The 26,018-nt window shown below is 41.9% G+C and overlaps 1 protein-coding gene across 1 annotated transcript in view; it reads left to right on the top strand.

The window, feature by feature from the left end:
* Positions 1-26,018, top strand: part of si:ch211-26b3.4 (connector enhancer of kinase suppressor of ras 2) — a 911,874-nt gene that overhangs the window by 808,045 nt on the left and 77,811 nt on the right. Inside the window, exons 15-16 of the mRNA XM_059977444.1 lie at positions 18,118-18,166; positions 24,905-25,077. Of these exons, the coding sequence (XP_059833427.1) occupies positions 18,118-18,166; positions 24,905-25,077 (222 nt within the window). The remainder of the gene's footprint in view (positions 1-18,117; positions 18,167-24,904; positions 25,078-26,018) is intronic.

Below are 26,018 nucleotides of genomic sequence, written 5' to 3'. Positions count from 1 at the left end.
ACCTAGAGTTGAGATTTTTGATTGGAGAAAGGCTAACTTTGAGGGGATGCAAAGGGATTTAGAGAGAGTGGATTGGGTCAAGTTGTTTTATGGGAAGGATGTAATAGAGAAATGGAGGTCATTTAAGGGTGAAATTATGAGGGTACAGAATCTTTATGTTCCTGTTAGGGTGAAAGGAAAGGTTAAAGGTTTGAGAGCACCATGGTTTTCAAGGGATATTAGAAATTTGGTTCAGAAAAAGAGGGATGTCTATAATAGATATAGGCAGCATGGAGTAAAGGAATTGCTCGAGGAATATAAAGAATGTAAAAGGAATCTTAAGAAAGAGATTAGAAAAGCTAAAAGAAGATACGAGGTTGGTTTGGCAAATAAGGTGAAAGTAAATCCGAAAGGTTTCTACAGTTATATTAAAAGCAAGAGGATAGTGAGGGATAAAATTGGCCCCTTAGAGAATCAGAGTGGTCAGCTATGTGTGGAACCGAAGGAGATGGGAGAGATTTTGAATGATTTCTTCACTTCGGTATTCACTAAGGAGAAGGATATTGAATTGTCTAAGGTGTGGGAAACAAGTAAGGAAGTTATGGAACCTATGACAATTAAAGAGGTGGAGGTACTGGCGCTTTTAAGAAATTTAAAAGTGGATAAATCTCCGGGTCCTGACAGGATATTCCCCAGGACCTTGAGGGAAGTTTGTGTAGAAATAGCAGGAGCTCTGACGGAGATCTTTAATATGTCATTAGAAACGGGGATTGTGCCGGAGGATTGGCGTATTGCTCATGTGGTTCCATTGTTTAAAAAGGGTTCTAGAAGGAAGCCTAGCAATTATAGACCTGTCAGTTTGACATCAGTGGTGGGTAAATTAATGGAAAGTATTCTTAGAGATAGCATTTATAATTATCTGGATAGACGGGATCTGATTAGAAGTAGCCAGCATGGATTTGTGCGTGGAAGGTCATGTTTGACAAACCTTATTGAATTTTTTGAAGAAGTTACGAGGAATGTTGACGAGGGTAAGGCAGTGGATGTAGTCTATATGGACTTCAGCAAAGCCTTTGACAAAGTTCCACATGGAAGGTTAGTTAAGAAGGTTCAGTCATTAGGTATTAATGCTGGAGTAATAAAATGGATTCAACAGTGGCTAGATGGGAGATGTCAGAGAGTAGTGGTGGATAATTGTTTATCGGGATAGAGGCCGGTGACTAGCGGGGTGCCTCAGGGATCTGTTTTGGGCCCAATGTTGTTTGTAATATACATAAATGATCTGGATGATGGGGTGGTAAATTGGATTAGTAAGTATGCCGATGATACTAAGGTAAGAGGTGTTGTGGATAATGAGGTGGATTTTCAAAGCTTGCAGGGAGATTTATGCCGGTTAGAAGAATGGGCGGAACGTTGGCAGATGGAGTTTAATGCTGAGAAGTGTGAGGTTCTACATTTTGGCAGGAATAATCCAAATAGAACATACAGAGTAAATGGTAGGGCATTGAGGAATGCAGAGGAACAGAGAGATCTAGGAATAACTGTGCATAGTTCCCTGAAAGTGGAGTCTCATGTAGATAGGGTGGTGAAGAGGGCTTTTGGAACGCTGGCCTTTATAAATCAAAGCATTGAGTACAGAAGTTGGGATGTAATGCTAAAGTTGTACAAGGCATTGGTAAGGCCAAATTTGGAATATTGTGTGCAGTTCTGGTCACCGAATTATAGGAAAGATATCAATAAATTAGAGAGAGTGCAGAGACGATTTACTAAGATGTTACCTGGGTTTCAGCAATTAAGTTACAGAGAAAGGTTGAACAAGTTAGGTCTCTATTCATTGGAGCGTAGAAGGTTGAGGGGGGATTTGATCGAGGTATTTAAAATTTTGAGAGGGATAGATAGAGTTGACGTGAACTGTTTCCATTGAGAGTAGGGGAGATTCAAACTAGAGGACATGATTTGAGAGTTAGGGGGCAGAAGTTTAAGGGAAACACGAGGGGGTATTTCTTTACTCAAAGAGTGATAGCTGTGTGGAATGAGCTTCCTGTAGAAGTAGTAGAGGCCAGTTCAGATGTGTCATTTAAGGTAAAATTGGATAGGTATATGGACAGGAAAGGAGTGGAGGGTTATGGGCTGAGTGTGGGTAGGTGGGACTAGGTGAGATTAAGGGTTCGGCACGGACTAGGAGGGCCAAGATGGCCTGTTTCCGTGCTGTGATTGTTATATGGTTATATGGATGCTACTGATAAATTCAGAGCAAAAGGATAGTAAGGGACAAAGCTGGACCACTTGAAGATCCACATGGTCAGATATGCAGGAACCAGAAGAGATGAGGGAGCTCTTAAATGGATTTTCTACATCTGTATTTACTCAGGAGATGGACACAGAGTCAATACAACTGAGGCAAAACTGTAGTGGGGTCATGGACCGTTTACAGATTACAGAAGAAGGGCTGCTTGCTATTTTGGGGCAAATGAAGGTGGATAAATGTCCAGGGCCTAACAAGGTGGGAGGCTAGTACAGAAATTGCAGGGGCCCTGACAAAGATACTTAAAACAATCTTAATCATGGGTGAGGTGCCAGAGAACTGGAGGATAGCTAATCACAAACAAGAGAAAACCTCCAGACACTGGAAATACAAGCAACTGGAGGAACTCAGCAGGCCAGGCGGCATCTATGGCAAAGAGCAAACAATCAATGTTTCAGGGCCGAGACCCTTCATCAGCACTGAAGAAAAATGATGAAACGTCAGAGTCAGAATGTGCGGGGAGGGGAGGAAGGAGTACAGCGTAGTAGATGATAAGTGAACACGGGAGGAAGGGGGGGGTGTGAAGTAAAGAGCTGGGAAGTCAACTGGTGAAAGAGATAAAGGCCTGGAGAAGGAGGAATCTGATAGGAGAGTTCAGAAGGCCATGAAAGAAAGGGAAAGGGGAGGAGCACCAGAGGAAAGTGATGGGCAGGTAAGGAGATAAGCTGAGAGAGCATCCGATTTCCCTCTCTCAGGGCCTGATCATGGATAGTCAACATGGATTTGTGTGTGGTAGAACACATTCATAGAATTTTGTTAGGAGGTTACCAGGAAAATTGAAGAAGGAAAGGTGGTGGATGTTGTCTACATGGACTTTAGCAAGGCTTTTAACAAATTCCAGATTGGGGGCTGGTCAAGAAGGTTTAGCTGTTTAGGAATCAGGATGGGGTAGTAAAATGGATACAACATTGGTGTTGCAGGAGAAGCCAAAGAGCAGTAGGAGAGGGCTGTTTCTCTGACTGGAGGCCTGTGACTAGTGGCATACTGCAGGGATTGGAACTTGGTCCATCATTATTTGTCATCTGTATCAGCGATCTGGATGGTAATGCAATAAACTGGGTCAGTAAATTTTTGGATAACACCAAGATTCGAGGCACAGTGAACAGTGAATAAAACTATCACAACTTTCAGCAGGATCTGGACCAGCTAGAAAAGTGGGTTGAAAAATGGCAGATGGAATTTAGTGTAGACAAAGGTGAGGTTTTACAATTTGGAAAGATAACCCAGAGTAAGGTTTACATGGTGATCGGGTCGGTATGGTACTGAGGGTTGCAATGGAACAGAGGAATCTGGGAATACAGATGCATAATTCAATGGAAGTGGCTTCTTAGGTAGACAGGGTTGTTAGGAAAACTTTTGGTACATTGGTTTTCATAAATCAAAATATTGAGTACAGGATTTGGGATGTTATGTTGAAATTGTATTAGACATTGCTGAGATCAAATTTGGAGTATTGTGTGCAGTTCTAGTCACCTACCCATGGGAAACATCTCAATAAGTTGGAAAGAATACAGAGAAAATTTGCACGAATGCTGTCAGGACTTGAGGACCTGAGTTTTAGAGAAAAGTTGACTAAAAGTTAGGATGTTATTCCCTTGAGTGTAGGAGAACGAGGGGAGATATGATAGAAGTATACAAAATTATGACAGCTATAGATAGGGTAAATGCAAGCATTTTTCTACTGAGACTAGAACTAGAAGTCACAGGTTAAGGATGGTAGGTGAAATAAGGTAAAATACCGTGGGGTGCCACAATAGTGTAACAGTTAGTGCAAGGCTATTACAGCTCAGGACATCAGAGATCAGAGTTCTGTAAGGAGTTCCTATGTCCTCCCCTTGGAATGTGTGAGTTCCCTCTGTGTGCTCCAGTTTCCTCCCAGAGTCTAAAGACGTACAGATTAGTAAGTTAATCGGTCATTGTAAATTGTCTGGTGACAAAGGTTTAGTCTGGGCTTGTTGGTGGCAGAAGGGCCTGCTCCATGATGTATCTCTAAATTAATTAATATTTAAGGGGAATGTGAGTGGGAACTTCTTCACTCAATGGGTGGGTGAGAACGTGGAATGAGCTGCCAGCAGAAATGATGGGTGCTGGTTTGATTTCAACAATTAAGAGATGTTTGGATAAGTACATGGGTGGGAGGGATTTGGAGAGCTATGGAGAACGTGCAGGTCATAGGACAAGGCAGAATAACGGTTCAGCATGAACTGGATGGGATGAGAGGCCTGTTTCTGTGCTGTCATGCTCTATGATTATGACTCTCTTTCCAAAAGACTCTTTAAGAGTAACTGCGGTTACACATTGGGAGGTTAAATATCATTTTGGTGCTTTTCACTTCCTGGATTCTAACAGCTGGGCCTTTTCATGGCTTTCCAAAAAGTGAGATCTGAATCAGTGAAAAGTCTTTACTTCTGTGCAAGTTTACTGTTCCCAGTATTTTGGTTTATAAATTAAGGCTAAATATCCTGCGTAATGGAATTCTTCTGTAGCAGTATCATTTTGTTATTAATGATGCATTCATCTCTGCATTTACAGGCTTTGTCACCGTTTCTGGTGTCACATTGCTAATTTAGATGCATTGAAATGCAGAGCTTTTGCAAACAGTGAACTTGAGTAACGGCTGAAGTGTCACTTTTAATCATGGATGAACCCAAGCTGAATGTTGAATCCCTTCAGGCAGCCCTGCATCGGACCATCCAGATACTTGATGGTTGCAGGTAGAGGGTGAGGTGCTTTTTCTGAGGTCTAGCTGCTAAGGTACACATTCCATGGAGTCAACAATAGAAATAACACTGGCAGCCGTGCATTCCTGTAGCAACCCCATGGCACTGGCTGATACGTCTGCATGTGTTGTAGACATCAGGGCAGTATAAAAATATTGCCCTTGGGAGAAACCCTACCCACCACATTCTCTTTAGATTTCCTAGATGGACAGTGCATTCAAGTTCTCCAAGGTTTTTTTCACTGAGATATGTGACTTCCTGCCATGGCCTTCAAATATGGTCTTGTGCCTACACTGCTCTCTCCATGGAGCTCAATTCCACATTGGCTCTTAATTTCCTTCCCACATGATCTCTCCAAGCAGTCACAGCAATTTGCTGCCATGGCTCGTGAAGTCCAAGAAGTCCAATACTACAAGAGATCTTCAAACAAGGTGTTCATGAGAAAGCGATATCATCTGATTTGATCCCACTGAGGAACTGGGTACAGAGATTTGCCTGCTTTTCTGGCATCACAAGCACCGGCAGAAATTGATAGAACTCAAGGCCCCAAAGGGATTTCATCCAATAATCCAAACCTTTCCATAACAAAATGCATGTTCTCCCGTGTAATTTGACACGGACCATGACCATGAGAAGAATTCCATCAACATGAGCACCATGCTTCCATGAAGCATATTGACCACTTCATCCTCTAGAGTTTACATCACTGGACACCAGGTGGTGAGCTTCAGAAGAAGAGGTGGGTCCTGGGGCAAAAATGTTATCTTCTTCTTCCTTGCAACATATTCCACAATGGCAGCTGCAGAGCATCAATCCAAGAACAGGGCATGTACAAGAATAATAGACGAAAAGTCCCAGGTCTTCAACAGAAGAGCTAACTGTACATTGTCCTGTTCAATCCAGACTGAGCATTTCTGGAGATTTCGGCATCTGCTGTCCATGACCATAAGATCCATAAAGCAAAGCTTGAGGCAAAGCAGGAACAAAATAATTGTATTCTGATATGATTTATATATCACATGTACATCAAAACAGATCCTGAAATGTGTTGTTTGTGTTAACAGCCAACAGACATGCCCACAATGCTCACAAGCATCAGAGCACCAGCAAAACAAGCCCCTTCCCTCACTCCCTCCCACCCACATCCACACATGGACAGGCCTCCAATCCGAGGACAGGTTTCTAATCTCTGGTCTCCAGGATTCAGCCATTGGGTTCTGGCTTCTAGACTTATGATCAACCTTTGGACTCCAGTCCTTGGTATCAACACCAGGCTATCCATTCACAGAACCGCAAACTTCAGGCTCAAACTCCATATGCACTGACTGACCAACCCTCATGTCCTCTCATGCCTCCTGCTCACCTCTGATCCCAGGAAGCACTGTCCTGGGTGAGCTCAATACTTTGGCACCCATCCACATCTCAGGTCTTTAAACATGGAGCTGAGGCACAGACTCCAGACACCATGTCCACAAGGCCTTGAATCAAGCACCCCTTGCTATCCATCCACACTGCCTGATCTCTGTCTCCTCCACATCCCTGTCTCAGTCACAATCTCAACAGAGGCTACAGCTCAGTCCTATTTTGACAGGACAGGAAGTTTAAAATCGTGTCAGTGATATGAAGATAGCTACCAGATTGTGTTTGCAATAGGATCTTTTCTCCCAGCTGAGCAGAAGAGGGGAACACAGCTCTTTAGGATACAAGAGACTCACTAATAGAAAGATGCTACTCCGAAGGAACGGAGAAAATCCTGCACCCCCAGGCAAGTAGCTTGCAACACACCTCACCACCAACGTATGACACCAAAAAAAAGATAAAGGAGTCCAGAAAATGTGTAAAAATCCCTCATCCTGCCTACAGCTTAACTTGTTCTTCCACACAATGGAGTTATTCTTGCCCAATTACCATAATGGTTTCCAACAACATTTCTGTATTTTTAGATGAAATGCCTCCTCATTTAAAGAACACAGTCACCTCCTGATCATGATCTCTCTTCTGTAGGTGGGGAGAGAGGTGCAGATCATCCTGACATACATATCTTGCGAGAACGTAATATTTCTTCCACATTGTGCAGGTGGTCTTACTCCTTGAGGAAAAGACCATGAGCACTTCCAACCGGACTCTTCTTCTGGTGAGTCTTACAAGCTTCCTGGTCCCTGAAGCATTCAGAATCTCCTTCTTGTCGTGTAGCCCATTGATTTGGACTCATATATGCTTGTAAGTAAAGTGGAGGACCTGTTTTCCTCTCCACCCTGCCTCTATCCTCAATGATTTTCCAATCGTTCAATAGTTCCATTTAATATCAGAGTATGTATACAACGTAGAACCTGAAATTCTTGCTCCTCACAGACATCCATGAAAACAGGAGTGGTCCAAAGAATGAGTGACAGTAGAAATATTAGAACCCCGATGCCCCCATACCTCCCCTCCTCCCACACACAAGCAGCAGCAAAGCATCAACATTCCCTTCCCCTGCTTGCTTCACCACTCATGAAGCAAGCAATAGCAAAGTCCCCAAGAGAGATCACAATCTGCGGTACAGAAAAAATATTCGTTCACCCAGTCAATTCACCATGCCACAGGCTCTCATTTGCCCTGACAAAGGGGTAAAAAGGTGTCACACAGTGAGAGGGGAGACCAATAAAAACAAAACAACTCGCTGATTTACTGTGTTAAAGTCTGCCAAGTTGCTTTTTTGGAGTTCTCTGACTTGAGATACGGCAGCAAACCCTACCCCACCAATCAGAGAAAGAGAGAGAGCGGTTCACTGAGTACAGAGACATCTGCTGTTCCTGATATTCCATTTTCTCCTGAAAATGGTGACACCAGCATAAAATCAGCTCAGTCACAGCATCCAAAGCCTTGGAACCCCGAAGGCATGCTTGTCTTCTGATATCAATAAACAGCCAGATGGTGAGAGCCGAGAGCAAGAACCTTCACTGTTAAGAACCGCAGTTTGAGTGCAGCTATATGTCAACGTAGGACCCACCCAAGTTGAAACGGGATAAAAGAGACATTAAAGTTAGAAATTAAGCTGTTTCTACAGATCAGCTTGAAAAGCTGCCCTTTAGCTCCGCCATAGCTCTGCCCATTCGACTCCGCCAAAGTCTACACTTTCCAGAGTGTCCAGTTTGCGGCCTGAAGCATCCAGTGGCCTGAGCAGCCGCAACAGACCCAAACTCTAACAATCATGAGATCTTCTTGATTTTTGCACAGCAGCGTATGGAGAGTTGCACTGGTAACTCAAGTGCTAGTCCAGCACTTATTTCTGGCCGTAAACCACACAAATTCTATTTCACTTTTATATTTTACACAATTTCGTAAGTTTTTCAGGAATAAGCGATATGACATATCATGAATAGTGATATTGTTAGACTCAGACTGTAGCAAACTCAATAAAATGCAAACCAGTGTACATTGTTCATCATCCAAATTCTACATTTCTTTATTTACAATGTCAAGTTCACTCAAATACCACTTAATATTTGCTACTTGCATTCTTATCTCCTTGCAGAAATTGTTATCCTTTCATGAGAATTTGCTTAGATAATAAAGTGTAATTAGAGATACATTTAACTTAATGTTTATATTTTGAATGAACAAGTAGCAATAATTGTACGTTGCCACACTTCTATTAACTCAACAAATCAAGACAAAGCCCAAGTTATTTTGTTATCAAACAACTTAACAAAGGTTGATTCTGCCTGACCTGCTGAGTTCCTCCAGTGTTTTGAGAGTAGCTCTTTGACTAATGATGTTTCAAAACAAGTTCAAATTAAAGTTAAATTCAGATTCAAGTTTATTATCATCTGACTGAACATATATACAACCAAATGAAACAATGTTCCTCTGGACCACGGTACACCCACGGAATTGACTTCACACAGCCCATAAAATTAAATATTACCATAAATAAGTTAATCAAATGCAATATAATTCAAAGTGCATGTACAGTAGAGTGCAGCATAAATAAACAGTAAATAATAAAGCTCGCTGTAGTGTGCAACATAAATAAACAGAAAATAGTAACAGCTCACTGTACTCATGACGAGATTCTTACAAGTTACCTAGCTTCTTTCTCTATGAGGGTCTTGGCAGAGACAAAGTAAATTGTCAGTGAGGATGATCATAAATAAAATACTTCCTGAAACTGATAATCTTATCATTATGTGTAATATCCATAAGAAACTGACCGATGAAAGTGAAAGATCCAAGAAACACCCACACTTTATTATTTTGATGGTACATGATAACTGACTCATTTTTTAAGCTACTGCCAGAAAATGACAGGGAATGTAACGCAAGAAAGGGGAGACCGATTCCGTTTTTTTTCTCATGATATCACTTTTCAGTTTGGTCCTGTCTTCAGGAAGGAAACAGGCTTCTATTTTAAATGCACATCTCAGGTCTGAGACCTCGTCTCATTAAACGTGCCAAGACCTCCCGCAGACCACATCAAGGCTTCCTGTCAATCACAGCATGACCTCCTGTCAATCACAGCATGGCCTCCTGTCAATCACAGCATGACCTTCTCCCAGTTCGCAGTTGAAGTTGCTGTTGAATTTCCTGCAGGAGTGATTAGTGACAATCTTGTGTTTATGGCCTCTAGTGCTGAAGTGACAGTTTTCTTTTGCATCTTTTGCTGTCTGTAGCTCATTACCTGGCATTATCTTGTTTGCACAGTGCAAACTCTCTTCTTGTTAGTTTCTAACAAGAGTTACCACAGCCACAGCACCAGAAAGGAATATTACAGCTGATGCTGTAACAAATTACAGGGGTAGAAGTCCAAACATTTCAGCACTCTACACCAACAGAGGATCATTTGTCTTAGAGTTTGCCATGAATTTCCAGGCAATGACTCAGCTGGAAATACCACCAAATACTACCACCATTGCAGGAGGAACTCAACTTCTAAATGTCTGGAAGCAAGCATTAGTTAAATAGTGAGTAAGTATGTGGTAAATCACAAGAGTGTATGTTGTTTTTGTTGCAGAGAAGTCACTTTTCATGAAAGTGGTGCTGTGGGATTTCTGACTGTTGTAATCTCCTGCCTGTTGGTAGCTGTGGGAAGATGAAACGGCCTGATGGTGGGGATCTCTGATGATGCATTTGGCTTCTAAGACAGCACATTCTGTAGATATTCTGGATGGTGGGGAGGGATGCTGTGATGTACTGGGCAGAGTCCACAGCTCTCAGCAGCTTTGTTACATTCCTTCACATGTGAATTGCGTTTTTAGCCTCTCTCATGGGATGTGGGTGCTGCAGGCTGAGCCTGCATTTAATTGCCTTTGAGAAGGTGGTGGTGGCTTCCTCTGCAAACTACTGCAATCTTTGTGAGGGGGGTATACCCACAATGCTGATAGGGAGGGAGAGAGTGAGATCCAGGATTTTGACTAAGTGACTGGTTAGCAGTAGCAATATAGAATCAAACCAGAATAGTACGTGATTTGGAGGGCAACTTCTGTATGGGAGCCTTCCCATGTATTTGCTGTCCTTGTCCTTCTAGCTCATAGACATTGTGGGTTTGGAAGGGGCTGAGGTGCTGGAGTGCCTTCTGGAGATCTCGAACAAAGTGCCTTGGTAGTGGATCGAATGAATGGGGTACCTATCAAATGGGCTGTTTAGTACTGAGCTTCCTGAGTGTTATTGAAATGGAATTCCAGACAAGTGCAGAGTATTCTTTTGAACTCCTGATTTGAGCCTCGTGGATTTGGTGAGTTAGGAAATGAACTGCCCATCACAGGAGTCCTAGCTTCTGACTTATTCTTGTAACCATGCTATGTATATTGCTGCACTAGGTCGGTGGGATTCAGTGATGGTAATGCCGTTGAATGTAAGAGCGGATGGCTAGATTTTCTCACACGGTGTCATAATTGCCTGGCATGTGTGGTGCAAATGTTACTTGTCACCTATCAATCCAGGCCAAGTGCCATGCAGACAGCTCCAGAGCTCAGAATTGAACCCCAAGTTGTTGGACCCGTGAGGCAGCAACCCTACTAGCCGCCCATGAATGGCCGACGTCTTTAGATACTAATCCAGTTATGTAAACACAACACTATTGTTCTGGCCTCAAGAGGTGCAGTTTATTTTGTATGAGCATCACTTCCAAAGACTTAGTGAAATGATTATTTGACCTTTAGTTTCAGTAGTTAAGTTTGATATCCTATGGATGGCAGGTGGGAAGTGTTCAGGCCTCACTGTGTATAAGCATCGCTTCCTGTATGTAGGCTGTTTTTTATATCACTTCCTGTACATAATCATTTTTACATCACTTCCTGTATGTAAGATTGAGAGGAGACTGGCAGTAATTGACCCAAATGGATAGGTCTTCCTTTTTGTGATCAGCACATACCGTACCTGGACTATTTCCCACTTTTTCAGATAGGCATTAGTATTTTTAAATGTAGTTGACCAGTTTGGGTGGAGGTACAGCTGGTTTTGGAGTGCTTTATTCTTCATTATTTGCATACTGTGCCCCACTGCCTTGGAGAACAAGAATGATCTTGTATATTCTTCCTAGTAGCTGTTTAATTGTCCACCACCATTAACAATAAATATGGCAGCATATTCTGCCTGTTCTGTGCTATTTTTGCTGTTGTGGCAGCTTCACCAGGCTTACCACCCCGTCCCTCACCCTTCTGCCTTATTAGGTTGCTCTAAGCCAATTTCTTCGCATTCCTCATTGGTCTAGAGTTGGATCTCTCAGCTTGATAGCAAAGATAAACTGAGATATATCTCTCACTTTGTGCTGATATATATTTCTGCCTCTGCTGATGGTCCATTGTGCTTTATGGATGCCCAGTTTGGAGCCCAGATGTGTTGTGGGCCTACTTCTTTCAGCATGCTTGTATCTCCACACAGTTGCCCTCACGTGTCACCTCAGAAAATGAAACAGTTGTCTCCATAGGAGTGAACAACAGGTACATCTCCCACTGGTGCCAAGGGCAGATGCCACAGGTAGACAGGTGAGGACAAGGTCAAGTAGACCCTTTCTTACAGTCCAGGTAGTGTAGGTGTTATCAATCCAATCGGCAGCAGACACTGAAGTTCACAGCCTGGAGTATATTCTGAAACCTTGTTGCCTTCAGAGTTGGCCAGCATGGTAGAGCACTGATTCATCCACTGAGAGAGGACAGCAGATGGTAATCAGAGGGAGTTTGCCTTAGCAGTGTTTGTCCGGACGCTATATGTGACTTAAATAGGTCTGACACCAATGTTGAGCTCTCCAGATGTACTCCTCCCTGCCTTTATTCCTGATTTGAAAGGACATTCCCTGGGACTGTGATGGAGGAACCTATAGCACTGTTTCTGATCCTGATTCTGTAAGTATGCTGTCACCTGAATAGTCAATGAGACACCTCTCCTAATACAAACCCGCATGATGTTAGTGACAAGAAATTTACAGGTTTGACTGGGAGGGTGCCATGAATGACTTCAGCATGTAGGTCTATGCCAGGTGTCCATCAGGTGTAATGGTCAGGACTCAATGAAGTTGTTGTTTGACCTGTTTAGTGGGTACTTAAGAGTCATCACTCTTCGGTGATTCAGGAATTAACCAATAAGTCAGTTGGAGAAAGGGGACAGGTTTCCTCCCCAGAAAACATTAGTGAACAAGATGAATTTATACATCAATATGGTCATTTGATTGACATCAGTACAGGGGAGAAGCTGGCTCCCTGCTACACTAGCAAATAGGGTGCAGGGGATGAAGAGAAGGAGAGATGATCTATATCTCCATGAGGTGTACCTAACATAGGCTCAGAAGGTGGAGTGATAGGAAAACCAATCTTACAGCTGGCATGTAAAGTGTGGCACTAACTGTTACACTTCAAGGTCTCGGTGATTCAACCCAAGTCCCAGCACTTCAGTAGAAGCTTGGTCCTTTCTCCAACAGATCCCTAAGATTTCTGTAAAAAAAAAGAAAGGGCAGTCTCAGTGGCTTTGCTGCACATTACTTTGTCCTTCCCTCTTGGGATCACTGCACTAGGATCTCTGACAGCACCTGACATCAGTGAATCCAGGCACAGCGTGGAGTAGCAGTCGGAAAATGGATCATTAATCTCAATTACTACCTGACCTGGGAGGCCACCTGCAAACCCCAGCAGCCTCCCACCAGCTGTGTTACAGTTGCAGAGGTGGTAGAGTGTAGAGATATAAACAGGCTAAATGGAGGAAATCACCAGTGCGCACGAGTAACTGGTTAGGGTTTTGATTTATAAATTTACTACTTTGTGTCAGGTGTTCATTTAGGCAAAGGACACTCTGCAGTTGTCTATAGTAAAGATGATGTGAGATTTTGGACTACTTGTGCCTGTGAAATTGTGTCTGTTCTAATGGAAGTGGATAACACACTGTTGGGTAATACAGACATCTCCATGTCTGCCAAGGAGAGCTCATCATAATAAAGTTTCTCAGCCATGGTGACTGTAATGTGTTCTTCCCCCGGCCCCCCGCCACTTCTGTTGTTGCAATTATGGCTGAGAATCTCAGTCCAGATTAGTGTTGGGACCCTGCTTCTCACTGAGGCCCAACTTCAAAAGTTGCTTCCTGATATTCCCGTGTGAATGTGCCTTTCTCACAATCCTTCAGCCTCTGCTTTCTGTTTCTTCCAGCCCAATGATTTCTTCTGTCCACGCTCTGCTCATTCGCCCTACTGTATATTAAGGGTAATGCCTCTTAATGGTTTGCTAAAACTTGGAGCCAAGATAAAGATTTTTGGTACCTGGCTCACCCATCAATTCGCATCAACATTACACGGCAACATTACAGATCATTGGATTGTACCAGGGCTTTGAAGAGTGACAGAAACACTCAAATGGAATCAGGTCAGCACTTGACCTGAAAGTAACTGCTGATCCCTGTTAATACTGTTGATGTGATTCTCACCCTGGTACAGAAAGAGCACTCAGCTAAACTCCAGTGTAAAGATCCAGTTTAACAGCACTGTGCACATTGCACACAGGTTAAAATTATGATCTGTCTACTCACCCTCCTACCTGCAGACAATAGTTTTGATGCACTAATCTCTTTACACATATAGCACCTGGTATGATTTATCCTGGATGCACTGGTTTGTAAATTGGAACCAAATCAACATCAGCGGGGCCCAAAGAATGAGCATCATCGTGTTGAATTTTGGAGCTATTGTTTCCCTGCTAATTCATTGCTATGACAACCAAAACAGAAATCATGCCTGCAGTCAAAGTGCAACCAATTTATTTGCTATATTCTATTTGAACTTGTTACTTTCCCATCTTTTTGGCAACTTTTGGAATGACAGAATACATTTGGTCAATGGAGGTGGAATTAATGGAGCCTCAGTGAATTAGTAACAAACACAAAATGCTAGAGGAACTCAGCAGGTCAGGTGGCATCTATGGAAATGAATAAACAGTCGGCATTTCAGGCCAACACCCTCCTTCATTTCCATAGATGCTGCCCGACCTACTGAGCTTCCCCAGCATTTTGAGTTTCTTGCTCTGGATTTCCAGCGTCTGCAGAATTTCTCGTGTCAGTCAATAAGCAGCTGTATTTTATGGCATTTGTTGATATAGGAAAGTAGACACATCAAAATCATTCAGCAATTCACCATGAGCTTGTTTTTGACTACATGCAAAGACCATTGCAATTACTGTATGTTTATCCTATATACTTTTAATAAAATACCATCTTGCTTAAAAGATGAATAGTAAAAAGGCTATATACATATTTCATTATAGAAATATCACAATGTGATAAGTTGTGGTAGATTTTCTAGTCTCTGGCTGACTTCCTTCATACCTCTCTCTTTGTTCCATTGTGTCCTTGTCCCTTCCACCTGAATATAACAATACTGTGCTGTTCTCTAAATATTACCCTACTGACCTTGTTCACTCAGTTTTCTCCCAACTCACATTCAGCAATTCCTCCTTGCATAACATACTGATCATGAAATTTATCCTAAATCCATTGCATTGTGGTTACACTATTACAATCCCAGTCTACATTTGGATAGTTTATTGCTTTTGATTTAATTCAGACATTGGTGTTCCAAAGGCTGAAATCAAGGTAAATGTTTCCAGCACCTACATCACACAAAGCAGAAGAGGAAACCGACCTTTGAAAATACTGATAAGAGACGGAAGGGAAGACGTTTCTGGTTTAGGAATCTTGTTGGAGCTGTGAATAGATTGTGAAGAATGGTTCTTTCAATGAAATGGTGAGCTGGAAGATGAGGACCAGGGGAAGTCTGCTGTTACTCTGTCCAGGGGAGAAGGAGAAAGGGCTCAGTCCTGCATGACAGCGAAAAAGCCACAGTTCAGGAAGAATGCTTTGCATCTGTTTTTACCATCAAAGAAGATGCCTCTATACTTGCAGTAAAATGGGAGGTAACAGATATATTTGATGAGCTGCTGGTGAGAAAGCAGTTTTGGATGGGTAGCTTGTAAAATTATTGAGCAACATAGGGTTGGAAATTGCAAAAGGAGCCACCATTATCTTCCAAGTCTTAGTCTGAGGGCTGTGCCAGAGGAATAGAAGAAAGAATAGACCAACAACAATAGGTCAATCATCTTAATATTAATGGTGAGGAAACCAGCAGCAGCAAAATTCAGTCACTAGTATGAGTGCAAGTTAGTGCAAGAAAACAGCTCTGGTTTAGCAAAAGCATGTACTGTAGTGCTTAACTAACCTGAATGAGCTTTCTGATGAGAATACAACTGAAGTTCTGTATACGGATTTCCAGAGGCAATCATAAATCCCATGCCTATAATACGCTTGTAAAAAAGTTAGAATTCAAAGGCAGCATAAATAAAATATCAAAACAAATCAAGAGCCCTTCATTGGGCCATTCTAGTGCATTTCAGTGTCATGGTAGAATCATGTTTTCTTTGAAAAATATTAAATCATTTGGAGTCCAATGAATAATTTCACAACTTGCTGGAAACATAGAAGAACATTAAAACAATTCAAGAAGATACTGACAGACTGGAAAGGGCTGCAAATGAAATTTCATTGAAAAATATGTGGTGTTATTAATAATTACAATAATAACATAACTAAATAAGGCAGGCAGAGGGAAGTTATTCCTTACGGTGATAAATCATGTACGAGGAGAAAGAATATTAAAAACTGGAGCTACTGTAAATTACATCAGCTGAAATCAGGAAGCATTTTGCACATTTAGTGGAGGTTTCAAAAGATCTAAACGCTGGTCATTTGGGGCTTTTGAAAGTCAAACGATGTATTTTTGTATTAGGTGAGTGTGTCAAGAAATATTGATAATAGGCTCGTAAATAGGAATGAACAATAAAATAAAGATACAACAATTGATGAAACAAATAAAAGTCCGGAAAGCCTCCAGTCGCACCGAATGGCCCTTTAATTCTAGTCTAATAAAGGGAGGTCATAAACATGAGAAGGTTTGCCGATGCTGGAAATCCAAAGCAACACGCACAAACTGCTGGAGGAGTACAACAGGTCAGGCTGCATCGTGGAAGCTGATAACTTTCTTCAGGACTAGGAGGGGGAAAACACCAGAGTAAAAAGGTGGAGGGAGGGAAAAGGAGCTAGCTGGAAGGTGATAGATGTAACCAGGTGGGTGGGAATGGTCAAGGACTGGAGAAGAAGGAATCTAGTAAGAGAGAAGAGTGGACCATAGGAGAAAGAGAAGGAAGATGAGACTGGGAGAAGAAATAGGCAGGTGAAAAGAAGTGAAGGTTCCAAAAGTACATTTAATATCAGAGAAATGTATACAATATACATGCTGGAATTCTTTTTCTTCGCAACCATTATGAAAACAGAGGAATACCCCAAAGAACGAACATAAGAACCCCAAAACCCCCCCACCTCCCCTCCCATGCTTAAGCAACATCTAAGCAATGACCCCCCCCCCCCCAAACAGCAAAAAAGCATCGGCACCCCCCCATCAAGCACTCAAACGTGCAGCAAAGCATCACTAAAGACACAGACTTGCAGTACCCCAAAGACTACTCATTCACCCGGTAATTCGACATACCACAGGCTCTCTCTCTCTCTCTCCCTAATAAGGGAAAAAAGGGTGTCTCCATTTCACAGCAAGAGGGTAGACATAACAAACAACTTGCTGATTTACGATGTTAAAACTCTGTTGCGTCACTTTTTCCAAGCTCTGTGCTTTTGACCTTCTGTCTCCCAATTTCTTGCGGAGGCACCAAACTCGAGTCCATCCACCTCAGAATGGGAAATAGAGGAAGGGTGGGGGGGGGGGAAATTTTTTTACCGGAAGGAGAAATAGACATTCATGCCATCAGGTTGGAGGCTACCCAGGCAGCATATAAGGTATTGCTGCATCACCCTGATGGTGGCCTCATCTTGGCACTAGAAGACATCATGGATCAACACATCAGAATGGGAATAAGAAGCAGAATTTAAACGTTTGGCCACCGGAAAGTCTTGCTTGTGACAGATATTGCAGATGTGCTCAACAAAGCGGTCCTCCAATTTGTGATGGGTCTCACCAATGTAGAGGAGCACCAAACACAACAGATGACCGCAGGAGAAGTGTTGCCTCACCTGGAAAGACTGATTGGGGCCCTGAACGGAGGTGAGGATGAGGATGATTGACAAGACAGGTAGATTTTTCACATTCATCAATTCAATGTGGAAATTGTAGCAATACACTGTTCCTGCAAATAGAATCACAGTTAATTACACACTGTAATTTTACGAAAATGTGGACTCCATTGTCTCGTAAATGATGTGTTATTATTACTGATTTTGTACTAACTGTATTGGAACCTAATGGTACTCGCATGCTGAATTACCTGCTGCTGTGTATCATTTAGGACTAATGAAGGATTCCAAGATCCAGGGCAATTTTGTACAATGTCTCCAATCTGCAATCATGTCTTAAAGTCTTATGGTTCACAACTTTGGTTACTAAAGAGCCAGCACTAAAACTAGTGATAGTGGCAAATGCATTGCTTGAGATTGAGATTGATCTGTTAGTTTAAATCCGTGAAATAGAATTAATAGGACCTTATTTCAAAAACTACCAATCTTGATTAATATTTGTTTTTCACACACCATATTTATATACATGCAGATACACATTGTCTGCAATATTTTAATTGTCTTGTTTAATTTTTGCAGTCTTTTCATTATGCTTCTCTGAGATCAAAAACCAAGAAGAGACCAAAAGGTAAGATTCATCCAAAGCAGTCAATTATAAACTGTTTTCTTTTAGGTCAGCTTCATAAATAAAGACACAAAGTATTGAACCAGTTATGCTTTGGTGGAGCTTATCAGTAGTTATGGTGGTATGATAGAAGTTATTGGTTAAGGCTCAACTGGAGCATCACAAATGTCAAGACCTTCAAAAGGGTGCTCAAATATATTAGACTGGTGGTAAAGCTGAGCATATTTTAAGTGAGAAGAAAGGAAAAGCTGAAATTGATCACATTAAATCAGAGAAAATTGAAGGAATATTGAATAATGATGTTCAAAATTACAAAGCCCAGAAGACAAAGAGCCAGGAAAAAGTAGCAAAATGTGCTTCTATAATCTGTCAAACAACTATTTTCAAAAGAGCAATGGAATTGTGCAGGAAAATTAAAATAAGTTGTAGGGGCTATAGGAAAGAATAGGAAGAGGAGACTAATTGGAGAAAGAGCCAGCAGATATTGGTGTTTTGGCCTTCACACTTCCTAACTCTCCACATCACTCTATGATTCCAGTTCTATCCTTTGCTGGAAAACTACAAGCTAATGTGCTAGGCAACACACACAAAATGCTGGCAGAACTAGTAAGTCAGGCAGCATCTATGGAGATGAATAAACAGTCGCCATATCAGGCCAAAATGTTTCATAGATGTTATCTGATCTGCTGAGTTCCTTCAGCTTTTTGTATCTGTTGCCTAGGATTTTCCAGTATCTGCAGACTTCCTCATGTTTAAGCTATTTTATTGTAAAGTAGAGACATCTTTCACATTGTGGAATTGCATCCTTCAAGCTATTATTGAGTTAGCTGTCATTTTGCTGCATTTCTTGAAATTGTTAGTGGTCTGTAATGCATATTTGGTAATCTTATAAACATTCAAACAATATTTCTGCTGTTACTTTTTATATAAGACTTGTGTACAGTGCAATCTCAGAAATTAGAACAAATTAAATTATCTGAGCTCTGGTGTCTGTAGTCATGCACAAATGGAATAAGAAGAACAGAGTGAGATTGAAAGCACACTGCTTAAATCAACTGCTGCTGACAGTATAGTGTGCTTTCTTTCCCCTATCCTCACAACAGTCCATGCAATACAGTATTCCCCTGGCTACAGAATCAGCACCCAAAAGTTCAGCCAACGACAGATATTGCATTGCACTTACTGTGAGTTGTTTATTCAAATTATTTTATCTATAGAAAGTAGTTCAATATAATTCAAAAGTCTAAGCTCAGACTTTATCGAGCAACTTCCCACTCTCTGCAACTCTTTCTAAGATAAACTGCTTCCTAATTTTTCTCTTGGAAGCCCTTGCTCCGCTTCAGATGATGCCCCTTGTCATTAAATCCTCTACAGCAGAAATTTAACTACCTATCAAACTTTGCTAAAAACCTTCAAACTACAGTTTTCAAAGGAAACTAAGCAAGATTCCCACAACCTTTATGTATCTGCACTACAACCCCTGGAAGATCATGACAAAATACACACGAGAAAAGCCATCTGTATTGTTCAGTCTGTACATTTACTGTGTTCTACGTAACACTATTTTTTAGTCAAGTGGCCTCACAGGAAGTTACAAACTTCCAATGTTTGAGAGGGCTTCAACACAGAGTGTTGCCTCTCTGTATCTAGTGCCACAAGGAATTAGCCAGACTGGAGTCCTTCCTCACAAAACCTTTGGATTGGCTGCACCAAGGCTTGGTGTGTCCTTCAGCACATACTCCTGCAGCCTGGGATGTACCAGTCAGCAACATTTCCTTACATACTGAACTATGTTTTTCCAATACTCTTCACATAATTGCCAGCATGTACATATCTGTCTACCAGCTTTAATGATTTGTGACATTCTTAACATTGAAATGCTCATAACAATTAGCTTCCCATGTGAAGGGAATCAATATTATCATATTGAATTCCCTTACGTGCCTCAGCCAAAATTCTTCTCAGTGTTGCAAATGTAAAAGCCTTTGCAAAAATCAATGAAACTTTATTGGTGTATGTGAAAGCAACAGACATGGGCATTAAATCAAAATATGCACTGTTAAAAGCATTCTAAGCACAAGGTGAAATGGGACGCAGAGTATGCTTCATTACTGCCTGTATTTTTATCTTTTTTATTTTAAATGATTTTTTAACTTGTGAATTCCAGTCTGAGACACAAACCCTTTAAGATAAGTGAGAATTGGTGATTTTTGAAATGTGTTACTTTTTAATCCTTTTCTGAAAGGATAGAACCATAGAACACTACAGCATAGTACAGGCCCTTCAGCCCTCCATGTTGTGCCGACCCATATAATCATTTAAAAAAGTACTAAACCCACACTACTCCAGAACCCTCCATTTTTCTTTCATCCATGTGCCTGTCCAAGAGGCTCTTAAATACCCCTAATGTTTAAGCCTCCACCACCATCCCTGGCAAATCACAGCCACTCACAACCCTCTGTGTAAAAAACTTACCCCTGATGTCTCCCCCTAAACTTCCCTCCCTTAATTTTGTACATATGCCCTCTGGTGTTTGCTACTGGTGCCCTGGGAAACAGCTACTGACTATCCACCCCATCTATGCCTCTCATAATCTTGTAGACCTCTATCAAGTCCCCTCTCATTCTTCTACGCTCCAAAGAGAAAAGTCCCAGCTCTGCTAACCTTGCCTCATAAGACTTGTATTCCAAACAAGGCAACATCCTGGTAAATCTCCTCTGTACCCTCTCCATAGCTTCCATATCCCTCCAATAATGAGGTGACCAGAATTGAACACAATATTCTAAGTGCGGTCTCACCAGAGATTTGTAGAGTTGCAACAGGACCTCTCTACTCTTGAACACAATCCCCCTGTTAATGAAGCCTAGCATCCCATAGGCCTTCTTAACTACCCTATCAACCTGTGCAGCACCCTTGAGGGATGTATAGATTTGAACCCCAAGGTCCCTTTGTTCATCCACACTCTTAAGTAACTGACCATTAATCCTGTACTCAGTCTTCTGATTTGTCTTTCCAAAATGCATCACCTCACACTTGTCCAGATTGAATTCCATCTGCCATTTTTCAGCCCAACTCTGCAGCCTGACTATATCCTCTTGTAACCTTCAACCACCTACAGCTCTATCCACAACTCCTCCATTCTTAGTGTCATCCTCAAACTTACCCACCCATCCTTCTGCCTCTACATCCAGGTCATTTATAAAAATATACAAATAGCAGGGGTCCTAGGACAGATCCCTGTGGCATTCCACTAGTCACCAACCTCCAGGCAGAATACTTTCTTCCCACAACTACCCTCTGCTTTCTTCCTTTAAGCCAATTTTTATCCAAACAGCCAAGGTTCCACTTATCCCATGCCTCATGACTTTGTGGATGAGTCTCTCATGAGGGACTTTGTCAAATGCTTTTCTAAAGTCCATGTAGACAACATCCATTGCCCTACCCTCATCAATTTATTTAGTTACCTCTTCAAAAAACTCAATCAGGCTCATGAGGTACAACCTTCCCTTCACAAAGCCATATTGACTATCCATGAGTAGACTGTACTTCTCCAAATGCTCGTAGATCCTATCCTTAAGAATCCTTTCCAGTAGTTTGAATACCACCAACGTAAGACTCACTGGTCTATAGTTCCCAGGTTTCTCCTTATTACCTTTTTTAAACAAGGAAACTACATTTGCCATTCTCCAGTCCTCCGGCACCTTCCCTGCAGCCAAAGAGGATTCAAAGATCATAGCTAATGCTCCTGCAATCTCTTCTCTCAATTCCCACAACAACCTGGAGTGTGTCATATCTGGCCCTGGGGATTTATCAATGTTAATGTTTTTAAGAAGATCCAGCACTTCTTCCTTAATCTTCACATTGTCCAGCACACAGGCCCACTCAACTTTCTCATCCTGATCAAGATCCTTTTCAGCTGTGAATACTGAAACAAAGTATTAACTTAGGACCTCTCCAACCTGCTCCGCCTCCAGGCACATGTTGCCCTCTTTATCCTTTAGCGGTTCCACCTCCGTTCATCTTTATCCTCTTATTCTTCACATACGCATAGAACGCCTTGGGGTTCTCCTTAATCCTACATGCCAAGGCCTTCTCATGCCCCCTTCGAGCTCTCCTAAGTCCTTTCTTTAGCTCCTTCCTGGCTACCCTATATTTCTCATAAGCCCCTCCTACTTCCTGCTTCTTATTTCTAACATATGCTTCCTTTTTCCTCTTGATGAGTTGCCTCACATGTTTCATCAGCCACGGTTCCCTTTTCCTACCATTTTTTCCTTGCCTCAGTGGGACAAACCTATCCTGAACCCAGCTGAAGTGGTCCCTAAACTTCTCCCACATTACTTCTGTGCTTTCCCATTTGAACATCTGTTTCCAATTTACTCTCACTAGTTCCTGCTTCATCCCTTCAAAGTTAGCCTTTCCCCAGTTAAGCTCTTTACCATTTCGTCTGATTTTATCCCTTTCCATAGTTGTGCTGAAGCTCAGCAAGTTGTGGTCACTCTCACTAAAATCCTCCCCCACCAAGAGGTCTGTCACCTGAACTAGATCCAGTATGGCCTCTCCTCTCATCAGCCGGTCCACATACTGTGTCAGGAATCCTTGAAAACACCTGACAAATTCAGCTCCACCTATCCCCCTTGCACTCAGGAGGTGCCTGTCAATATGAGGGAAGTTGAAATCATCCGTAACTAGTACCCTGTACTTCCTGCACCATTCTAAAATCTGCCGGCTTATCTGCTCCTCAGTGTCCCGAGGACTACTTGGGGGCCTATAGACTAGTCCCAACACAGTGATTGATCCCCTCCTATTTCTGACTTCCACCCAGACTAACTCCATGGACACTCCTTCTGCAGCGTCCTCCCTTTCTATAGCTGTGATACTATCCCTGACCAGCAATACCACTCCCCCCACTTTCTACCTCCCTTCCTGTTCCTTTTAAAACACCTGAACCCGGGGACCTGCATCATCCAATCCTGCCCTTCCTCCAACCAAGTTTCAGTAACAGCCGCAACATCGTAGTTCCACATACTAATCTATGCTCTAAGTTCATCCTCCTTGTTTCTAATACTCCTAACATTGAAGACACATTTCAACACAGTTTCCCTTGGGATCAATAAAGTACGTCTGATTGTCTGTCTGTCTGTCTGTTATGTTCAGTCCCCTGCCTGTCCTTCCTCATCAACTCAGAACTCTTAGCATCATGCCCTTGTCCTTCTACCTTAATCCCTACACTCACATTCTGATTCCCACCCCCCTGCCAAACTAGTTTAAACCCTCCCCAACAGCTCTATCAAACCTGCCCGCCAGGATATTAGTCCCCCTGGGATTCAAGTGCAACCCGTCCTTTTTGTACAGGTCACACCCGCCCCAAAAGAGGTCCCAATGATCCAGAAATCTGAATCCCTGCCCCCTGCTCCAATCCCTCAACCATGCATTTATCCTCCACCTCATTCTATTCCTATTCTCACTGTTGCGTGGCACAGGCAGTAATCCTGAGATTACTGCCTTTGAGGTCCTGCTTTCAACTTCCTTCCTAAATCCCTGTAGTCTTCTTTCAGGACCTCATCCCTTTTTCTACCTATGTCATTGGTATGTCGTTGGATGTAGGAAGATACAATGGTCATTCAGGAGGTAACTGAGAAACTGGTCACTGAGTGTATTTCTGTATGTTCATGGTCTTCTGCTGCTGCCATGCATTTCAAGGTTCAACATCTTGTGCACTCAGAGATGCGTGCACTGTTATAATGCATGGGCATTTGAATTATTATCACCTTCCTGTCAACTTGAACCAGTCTGACCATTCTCCTCTGATCTCTCTCATTAACAAGGCATTTTCACCCACAGAACTGCCACTCACTGGTTGCTTTTTATTTCCTACACCATTCTCTGTAAATTCTAGAGACTGTTGTGCATGAAGATCACAGGAGATCAGCTGTTTCTGAGATACTCAAACCACCCCATCTGGCACCAACAATCATTCCACAGTCAAAGTCACTTAGATCACATTTCTTCCCCATTCTGATGTTCGGTCTAAACAACAACTGAACCTCTTGACCATGCCTGCATGCTTTTATGCACTGAGTTGCTGCCACATGATTGGCTAATTAGATATTTGCATGAACAAGCTGGTGAACAGGGGTACCTAATAAAGATGACACAACCCTGCAATAATTCCTGTATTTATCACAATCAAACTAGATCGACAAGCCTAACATAATGTAAACATTTATTTCTGATATTGATGATGTGAATCTAATGTGGTTAGATATTCTTCCCCTGCTCTTTTAATGGATGAGTTAATTGCGTAAAAATAATCAGATTATATCCTTGTTCAAAATCACAAACTGTAGCATGTCCGGGGAATGTATTAACTTTTGTCAATCCTGTAATTTTAATCCTGTGACATTTACACTATTAATTATATCTTCACCCAACATCTTCCATTTCCTCATCTTTCCTAGCTCTACTACATCATGAGTGAAATTTGACATTAATTCAAACTCAGTTCCAGTGCCTTTGTCTGAATAATTCACATGAAATTGAATGAAATAAACCTGATTTGATGCCATTTGTCAACTGTAACCATTCTGTGTTGGACATTAGGCTTGATAATATTCCAAATTGAAAATCACAACTAAAGTTAGATGGCACTTTATACCATCCAGAATGAAAAATGTTCAATGTATCTGCTATCATTGTGTTCATTACTACCAGATACAATTTAATATTTGATTTCTCCATCAGGCACCCTTACCAGTGGTAGCAGGAGGCGTATTTCTTGCAAGGACTTGGGCCATGGAGATTGTGAAGGCTGGCTGTGGAAGAAGAAAGATGCAAAAGGATACTTCACCCAGAAATGGAAGAAGTACTGGTTTATTCTAAAAGAAGCATCTCTCTACTGGTACACAAACCAAAATGTAAGGAGAAAATTCTCCTTCCATTGATCTTTTTATTTAAAAGAACTGGGAGAATGTAGTCTTTATGCAAACAGTCTGAGTAAACACTGAATATAGATCTAACACTCAGGGGTAGCTCATTACCCCAACATTCTATTCAACAGGATTCTTAAAGGAAATGATAGAATGTCAGTTATGTGTGTACTGAGTACTTTGAACTCTAATTTTTTTGAAAGAGGCTTTACAACATAACATTATCCCCAATTCTTCTAAAGCTAAATAAATTCTGAAAGCTTTCATTTATGCCTTCTCCTGAATGCATTCACTGTTCTGAACAGTGGTCAGCAATTTATTGACCTCTTTGTTGCACATAACTGATTAACAACTCAGAACAATTGGGTGAATCCATTGGACCATAAGATATAGGAGCAGAATTCAGCTTTTCAGCCCATTGTGTTTGCTCTGCCATTCCATCATCAGTGATTTATTATCCCTCTCAACCTCATTTTCCTGCCTTCTCCCCGTAGCCTTTGATGCCTTGACAAATCAAGAACCTATCAACCTCCATTTTAAAGATACTCAATGACTTGGCCACCACAGCCATCGATGGCAATGAATTCCACAGATTCACCACCCTCTGGTGAAAGAAATTCTTCCTTATCTCTGTTCTAAATTATCATCCCTGTATTCTGAGGCTGTGCCCCCTGTTCCTAGACTCCACCACTATAGGAAACATCCTCTCCATATCCACCCTATTTGGGCCTTTCAATGTTTGATTGGTTTCAATGAGATCCCCCTCTTTCTGCTAAACTCCAGCCATCTCACAGCCATCAAAAGCTCTTAATGTGTTTACTCTTCCATTCCTGGAATGAATCTCGTGAACCTCTCTAATGCCAGCACATTTTAGATAAGGGCCCCAAAACTGCTCACAAGACTCCAGCTGTGGGGCCTGACCAATGCCG

This window comes from Hypanus sabinus, chromosome 8 (genome assembly GCF_030144855.1).
Source record: "Hypanus sabinus isolate sHypSab1 chromosome 8, sHypSab1.hap1, whole genome shotgun sequence".
In the NCBI taxonomy this organism is placed as follows: Eukaryota; Metazoa; Chordata; class Chondrichthyes; order Myliobatiformes; family Dasyatidae; genus Hypanus; species Hypanus sabinus.
This window is presented reverse-complemented; position numbering and strand designations above follow the sequence as displayed.